Source organism: Eriocheir sinensis, unplaced genomic scaffold, assembly GCF_024679095.1.
Source record: "Eriocheir sinensis breed Jianghai 21 unplaced genomic scaffold, ASM2467909v1 Scaffold371, whole genome shotgun sequence".
NCBI lineage: Eukaryota > Metazoa > Arthropoda > Malacostraca > Decapoda > Varunidae > Eriocheir > Eriocheir sinensis.
The window spans coordinates 27027-35766 of NW_026111689.1; the positions used below are offsets into that span (position 1 = coordinate 27027).

Here is an 8740-nt window from a genome sequence, read left to right on the forward strand (position 1 = left end):
ATATAATTGACTTCGAGCCCCCTTACTCGAGATGGTTGTTGTTGTTGTTAAAGCTGTTTACTATTTGTCATCTCGGAGACCTTAATCTACTTCAATACAAGGCGATTCCTGTCTTGAGTGTTGCAGGAATGAAGGAAGGAAAGGAAGGGGAAGTGTTGTGGAGGGAATATATATAAGGACGGGAAGTGTTGTGGAGGGAATGTATGTGTTGTATGAGTCTTGAGTGGTGATGGTATGAAAAGAAAGTAAGAAAGGGTTGCAGTGTGTTGTGCGTGTGTATATTTGAGTGCTGAGTGTTGCAGGAAGAAAGGAAGGTAAGAAATAGTTGAGGATGGAAGGAAAGAGTTAGCGATGGAAGGAGGATGAAGGAAGAAAGGAAGGAAGAGAAAAAAAGTTGCAGTGTGCTGTGTGTATGTGTGTGTGTCTGTGTGTGTGTCTGTGTGTGTGTGTGTGTGTGTGTGTGTGTGTGTGTGTGTGTGTGTGTGTGTGTGTGTGTGTGTGTGTGTGTGTGTGTGTGTGTGTGTGTGTGTGTGTTGTCTGAGTCAATAATCGTGTAGGTGTTGAGTGTCATGATGAAAAAAGAGATCTTGCAATGGAGTATATACGATGGAAGTCTTTGTATAGAGGATATGAGGATGACCAGGTGAGGAATAAGAAGAGAGAGAAGAAGAAAAAGAGAGAAGATGGTGACGAAAGATAAAGAATAAGAAGAGAGAAGAGAAAAGAAAAAGATAAAAAGAGAGGAAAGTGAAGAATAAGAAAGACGTGAGGAGTGTGGAATGATGAGAAATTATGAAGAATGAGTGTGTTAAAAAAGCCAAAGATTATTACGTTATTATTATTGTAATTATTATTATAAGCATTATTATTACTATCTGCATCTGTATTACTATTGTTACTATCTTTACTACTACTACTACTACTACTACTTCTACTACAAACATAAATGATACCTCCACCCATGTTTATTTTCCCGACACATAATCATGGAGGGCTCCATAGCTTGGAGGTCATTAGCCCCAACTCTGTTCGCTAATGACTGTGGCATCCAACCATATCACTAATACTACCTGACACTAAATAACCTATCATCTATTACGTCTAGATCCCCCTTTCCTTCCCTACTCAAGTCACTCCCGACCCACCCTAATGTCACTCTCCACCACTGTGGCTTCATAGTCCATATTGGAGATGTTGGTGGCTTTTGGGCCAGAGTGTCTGGTGCCCCTGAGACATAGGATGGCCGACCTGAGCAGGGAGAACGAGAGGCGACACCTCATCCAGGCGACAACGTGGCTCCTTGGCTGATGCTTCTTTTCTGAGATTAGTTCCGCGAGGCGTGCGTAGAAGCATTGGGCCCTGGTACCCATCCCGCCGGATGTGGTGAAGACGAGGGGGGTGAAGCTGCCCTGATCCACATGTTGGATTCTTTCACCGTATGCCCTTGTCTTCTCCTGCTCGTTCCTGTGGTGGGCGGCTTTCTGTTGCAGCTCACGGTGACAGGCAGCCATCGGGTCGAATATGCGGATGTCCATGAACGCCCGCTGTCCGCGCACCCAGAATCCGCGGGCACTTACATCAACCCGTGCCTCCTGTGAGGTATTGGCTGTCCTGTACCGAAGGTGTTCGCCGTCCAGGGGAAGCAGTGCCGGCTCGGTAGTGACGTCTTGGCATACCTCCCCAAGCATGCTGGCTGTCAGATCCCTCACTTCATCGTGTCGAATACAGACGAAGCCTCCTTTTTTACATGTCATGGTGTGGGTGACATCATTTGGTGATCCACATGCACAGAGATCAGGCAGTCCCTCAATCGGCCAGCCATATCTCAGAGCAATGGCGTCGACAAATTCTTGTTTGTTGAGGCTGAAGCCCTTTGCTCTGATTGGTAATGACGTTAGCCAGTTAGAGGCGCCTGCCTCCTGTGCTGTGTGTATTTTTCTACCCATTTCTGTGGACAGGTGGTGTGTAAGACGGTCCAGCTCGTCCTTTTGGGCCTGTTGCCTTTCTTCTGAGATTTTTCTTTTAATATCTCTTATTTCTGTTTGGTCTATCTCGCCCTCTGCCTCCTGAGCGATGATCCTGTTGATGAGTGACCTGGTAAGGCTGATGGAGTTTTGGTTCTCCTTATCTGCCAGCTTCTCAGGGTTGGTGATCCCCATCCCACCCAGTCTTGGGGGAAGTGCTAGCATATCCCTCTCTTCCTCCCCCAAAGCATGATATTTCACCAGCGCCGGCAAGAATACATTCTTGAAGGCATTTTCCAGTGGTCGGAGGAGTGGACTGATGCCGGGGATGGTGCGCATCAGGAACGTCCACCGATGTTGGATGCCGTGGGTGTACGCTGAATAGGCAGCGTGTGGCTCAGTCTTGGCAATGGCAGACAAAGCTTCTATTTCCTTCACCCATTCAGCTACTTTGTCTCCCACGTACTCCTTCTTATATACCTCTGTCCCGATCACTGCACCTAAGTGTCGTTGTCCGTCTTTTGTCACAGTGACGCCACTTCCTCTAAAAGTTTCTGCGGCATGGTCATAATGTTCAGGTTTGACAATAAGGACAGACTTGGTGGCGTTAGGGATGTATCCTATCTCAGGGCCGGCGGTGTTCACAGTATCCCACCACCCTTTTAAGTCTGAGATTTTACCAGCACCTGAGAGGTCATCCGCATAAGCCACCTGTTTCACCCGTGTTTCTGCGAACGCGATTTCATTTTGGAGGACTGATAGGCCCAGGTCGTACATAGCCATGGCTATTGGGTCACCTTGTGTTGTTCCCTCAGATGATTTTAACACTCACTTTTCCACTGTGGCTATTTATGTATAAGTCGGTCGGGTATGTATAGGTATTTTCAACATACATAGCTATGCTAGGGCACTTGTTTTTAATGTTATGTATCATAGTCTTCCTATTTATTGTGTTGAAGGCATTTTTGGCGTCAACAAGAAGCACTGCTTCGCACTCCACGTGGTCGAATATCTCCCGCATGGCATGGACTGCTGCTTCTCCTCCTGCCTGCTGCCCCGCACAAACTTGGAGGTTCCCTGCTGCCATTCTCACATCTTCTTTGACGACAGCCATGATGCATTTGCCTACGATGCGCCGCAGGACTTCTCCGACTCCTATAGGCCTGCATCCCGGCCTCTTGTCCAGGGGAATGAGGCGGCATGCCGCCAGGGCGTCCACATAGTGGCAGCTGGAGGAGGCGAGTTTTCTTGCCAGTGCTGCAATGGTGTTGCGCAAGTCGGCAGCTGCATTGCCAAAGTTGGCGCTGCTCAGCAAGCTTCGCCATCCCCGTGCATCAAGTCCTGAGGGCCCCGCGCTGCCACGAGTCTGAGGGCCTTCTTCTACACCATCTCTCCTGTTATCCTTTCGTATATAACTGGATTCGGTGGTTGGTGACATCCTGCCAGTCTCAGTCCCTTCAGGTCACTCGGTGGAGGATGTTTTTCCTTGAGTTGACTGATCGTGTCCCTGGTGAGTGGAAGCACACCTTGTGGAATTTTCTGACAAGGCTCGTGTTGCAGACGCAACGTTGCCTTGTCGCATTTTGTCTGCAAACTTCCTGGCCCTGTCTTCTGTGGAGGTGTTGTTTTGTTGGGGTCCGGGGAGCCTCTCCTGTATGGCTCTGGCTTCTCCAAGGAGGGCATCTAACTCGTTAGTTTGCCACAAGGCAACTCGTCTTCTTAATGCCTCGATATTTTCGGCTTGTTTGGTCTTTGGGTGTGCTTTTTGGAGGAAGAGATGGGGGAGAGTGAATACAATTTTCAAGGATAGGGGCGCCAGTGGTGTGTTCTGGATGTAGTTATTTAACAGGGTGACAATTTCTTTGATGATAAATGTCGTGGCTCCACATCTGGGTGGTTCAAAAAGATTTCTTGCAGACCACCCAACAACTTCAAGGTATGTGTCATCCACCCACCTCGTTGCTTCCCTCCGCTAGCCCCTTCCAAGCAAAGCTTCCCTGACCTCCGCCGCGCCCTGTCCAGTCGAAGAGGAAGAGTGATGAGGGGTGGTGGTAGTGGTGTTGGTAGTGGCAACATTGGAGGTGCCAATGGAGGGGTGGTACCGGCTGAGGGGATATGGTGGCGGTTGTGCAGCAGCTCCCTCCGACACCCCATCCCCCCGCTCACTCCTTCCACGGCGGCCCTCAGTGTCCCCTCGGTGTCGCGCTTCATCGTTATCCTCCCAGCTCTGCTCCCTGCCCAGGGGATTTTGGCACCTGTCGCCTTTTTACAGTTCGTACAGCGTCTTTTCTCCTTAACACATGCACAGTTTATACATCTGTGATCTTCTTTTGTACAAACGCAGCATCTTCTTTGGCTTGAGGGTCCAGCATATATAAAATTATAGATATTGATATTAATGACAACAGGAATATTGGTAGTACATGTAGTAATAATGACTGATTATTGATTATGATTGAAAGTAGTAGTGATATCTACTGTGGAATGACACTAATATTAATATTCCTATTAGTTTAGCGACATTGACAGATATATAGATAGGATTATAATCAATATAATAGGCTGACACATTGTTTTCAAAGGATGAAAGAGAGAGAGAGAGAGAGAGAGAGAGAGAGAGAGAGAGAGAGAGAGAGAGAGAGAGAGAGAGAGAGAGAGAGAGAGAGAGAGAGAGAGAGAGAGAGAGAGAGAGAGAGAGAGAGAGAGAGAGAGAGAGAGAGAGAGAGAGAGAGAGAGAGAGAGAGAGAGAGAGAGAGAGAGAGAGAGAGAGAGAGAGAGAGAGAGAGAGAGAGAGAGAGAGAGAGAGAGAGAGAGAGAGAGAGAGAGAGAGAGAGAGAGAGAGAGAGAGAGAGAGAGAGAGAGAGAGAGAGAGTAATAATTGTAATTGCATCAGAACAGAAGTAAACAAAATATTAAAATTATATTAATGACACTAACGTCGATAATAATGTAAGCAGTAGTTTTGATAGTATGAACACAAGTAATATGAATAATAATAATGACAAGAATATTATACTGATACTAATTATAATAGTAATAACAACAATGGCAACGCTAATAATAGTAACAATGACAAAAAATAATAATAATAATTATAATAATAATAATAATAGTGTCACTAAATAAACGTTGTAGCCTATATCAAGGTGTATGAAATGATTAATTGATTTATATAATAAAATTTAAGCTGCACAGGCGCTGTGGCTGGCTCCGTTTCTTTCCTTTACGTTAACATATGTTTCCATATCAATCATTTCATTACGCTAAGTATATATTTGCTTTTTTCTGGTGGACATGAAATATAAATGAAAATATTGATAACACCGATTCGACCATAACCAACAGCAACACCGCCTCACCGCACCGTATGCAGTTGTCTGCGGGTCGACTGCCAACACCGGTTTTTCACTCTCTTTCAAGGCTAAATTGAACTAAATACAAGTAATAGATTAAATATACGTTGCTACAGAACCGCCAGTTTGGGAGGTGTGAGGCGAGCCTCTCTTGTCGCTGGCAACCCTCCGTCCCAGCCCATTAACTGCTCGGTCAGAGGTCAGGGCGGGGCATCGACGGTCGCCACCCGCCGTTCTATCTTAAGATGCCCAACCCGTGTGTTTTACGATATTTCTAAATCACACAACACTAGACACGAACCTACACGTCCATCGAGCTTTCCTTGCTGCTTTCCTTGCTGCACCGATATTCACTTCCTTAATCACCAAGTCTATTTTTACAGGCTCAAGGTGTTTGCACCAGAAAAAAACAGCATATAAACACGGAGCGACCCACACACACGTCCTACCCCTACCAAGGCTAACCTACTACTACTACTACTACTACTACTACTACTACTACTTCTGCTGCTTCTCCTCCTCCTACTACTACTACTATTACTTATATTACTACTACTACTACTACTACTACTACTACTACTGCTGCAGCTACTACTACTACTACTACTACTACTATTACTACTACTACTACTGCTGCTTCTGCTGCTACTACTACTACTACTACTATTACTACTACTACTACTACTACTACTACTACTGCTGCTGCTGCTACTACTACTACTTCTGCTGCTACTACTCCTACTACTCTACTACTACTACTACTTTTATTACAACAACTACTACTACTACTACTACTACTACTACTACTACTGCTACTACTACTTTTGCTGCTACTACTCCTACTACTATACTACTACTACTACCTCTATTACAACTACTACTACTACTACTACTACTACTACTACTACTGCTGCTGTTGCTGCTGCTGCTGCTACTACTACTACTACTACTACTACTACTACTACTACTACTACTACTACTACTACTACTACTACTACTACTACTACTACTACTACTACTACTACTACTACTATTGCTACTACTACTACTACTACTACTACTACTACTACTACTACTACTACTACTACTTTTTTTTCTACTACAACATAAATGATACCTCCACCCATGTTTATTTTCCCGACACATAATCATGGAGGGCTCCATAGTTTGGAGGTCATTAGCCCCAACTATGTTCGCTAATGACTGTGGCATCCAACCATATCGCTAATACTACCTGACACTAAATCACCTATCGTCTATTACGTCTAGATCCCCCTTTCCTTCCCTACTCAAGTCACTCCCGACCCACCCTAATGTCACTCTCCACCACTGTGGCTTCATAGTCCATATTGGCTATGGTGGTGGCTTTTGGGCCAGAGTGTCTGGTGCCCCTGAGACATAGTATGGCCGACCTGAGCAGGGAGAACGAGAGGCGACACCTCATCCAGGCGACAACGTGGTTCCTTGGCTGATGCTTCTTTTCTGAGATTAGTTCCGCGAGGCGTGCGTAGAAGCATTGGGCCCTGGGACCCATCCCGCCGGATGTGGTGAAGACGAGGGGGGTGAAGCTGCCCTGATCCACATGTTGGATTCTTTCACCGTATGCCCTTGTCTTCTCCTGCTCGTTCCTGTGGTGGGCGGCCTGCAGGGGCAGCTCATGGTGACAGGCAGCCATCGGGTCGAATATGCGGATGTCCATGAACGCCCCCTGTCCGCGCACCCAGAATCCGCGGGCACTTACATCAACCCGTGCCTCCTGTGAGGTATTGGCTGTCCTGTACCGAAGGTGTTCGCCGTCCAGGGGAAGCAGTGCCGGCTCGGTAGTGATGTCTTGGCATACCTCCCCGAGCATGCTGGCTGTCAGATCCCTCACTTCATCGTGTCGAATACAGACGAAGCCTCCTTTTTTACATGCCATGGTGTGGGTGACATCATTTGGTGATCCACATGCACAGAGATCAGGCAGTCCCTCAATCGGCCAGCCATATCTCAGAGCAATGGCGTCGACAAATTCTTGTTTGTTGAGTCTGATTGGTAATGACGTTAGCCAGTTAGAGGCGCCTGCCTCCTGTGCTGTGTGTATTTTTTTACCCATTTCTGTGGACAGGTGGTGTGTAAGACGGTCCAGCTCGTCTTTTTGGGCCTGTTGCCTTTCTTCTGAGATTTTTCTTTTAATATCTCTTATTTCTGTTTGGTCTATCTCGCCCTCTGCCTCCTGAGCGATGATCCTTTTGATGAGTGACCTGGTAAGGCTGATGGAGTTTGGTTCTCCTTATCTGCCAGCTTCTCAGGGTTGGTGATCCCCATCCCACCCAGTCTTGGGGAAGTGCTAGCATATCCCTCTCTTCCTCCCCAAAGCATGATATTTCACCAGCGCCGGCAAGAATACATTCTTGAAGGCATTTTCCAGTGGTCGGAGGAGTGGACTGATGCCGGGATGGTGCGCATCAGGAACGTCCACCGATGTTGGATGCCGTGGGTGTACGCTGAATAGGCAGCGTGTGGCTCAGTCTTGGCAATGGCAGACAAAGCTTCTATTTCCTTCACCCATTCAGCTACTTTGTCTCCCACGTACTCCTTCTTATATACCTCTGTCCCGATCACTGCACCTAAGTGTCGTTGTCCGTCTTTTGTCACAGTGACGCCACTTCCTCTAAAAGTTTCTGCGGCATGGTCATAATGTTCAGGTTTGACAATAAGGACAGACTTGGTGGCGTTAGGGATGTATCCTATCTCAGGGCCGGCGGTGTTCACAGCGTCCCACCACCCTTTTAAGTCTGAGATTTTACCAGCACCTGAGAGGTCATCCGCATAAGCCACCTGTTTCACCCGTGTTTCTGCGAACGCGATTTCATTTTGGAGGACTGATAGGCCCAGGGCGTACATAGCCATGGCTATTGGGTCACCTTGTGTTGTTCCCTCAGATGATTTTAACACTTTCACTTTTCCGCTGTGGCTATTTATATATAAGTCGGTCGGGTATGTATAGGTATTTTCGACATACATAGCTAAACTAGGGCACTTGGTTTTAATGTTGTGTATCATAGTCTTTCTATTTATTGTGTTGAAGGCATTTTTGGCGTCAACAAGAAGCACTGCTTCGCACTCCACGTGGTCGAATATCTCCCGCATGGCATGGACTGCTGCTTCTCCTCCTGCCTGCTGCCCCGCACAAACTTGGAGGTTCCCTGCTGCCATTCTCACATCTTCTTTGACGACAGCCATGATGCATTTGCCTACGATGCGCTGCAGGACTTCTCCGACTCCTATTGGCCTGCATCCCGGCCTCTTGTCCAGGGGAATGAGGCGGCATGCCGTCAGGGCGTCAACATAGTGGCAGCTGTAGGAGGCGAGTTTTCTTGCCAGTGCTGCAACGGTGTTGCGCAAGTCGGCAGCTGCATTGCCAAAGTTGGCGCTGCTCAG

General features: G+C 47.1%; 1 protein-coding gene across 1 annotated transcript; it reads right to left on the reverse strand.

Annotated features, from left to right (window-relative positions):
• Positions 1-1116: 1116 nt before the first annotated feature.
• LOC126991951 (uncharacterized) lies at positions 1117-7328 on the reverse strand. The gene is made up of 2 exons (XM_050850620.1): positions 6730-7328; positions 1117-1248 (listed from the first exon to the last, which is right to left on the reverse strand). Exons 1-2 carry the CDS (start codon positions 7233-7235, stop codon positions 1131-1133), a joined length of 624 nt encoding a protein of 207 aa, XP_050706577.1. The 5' UTR covers positions 7236-7328; the 3' UTR covers positions 1117-1130.
• Between the last annotated feature and the right edge of the window lie 1412 nt (positions 7329-8740).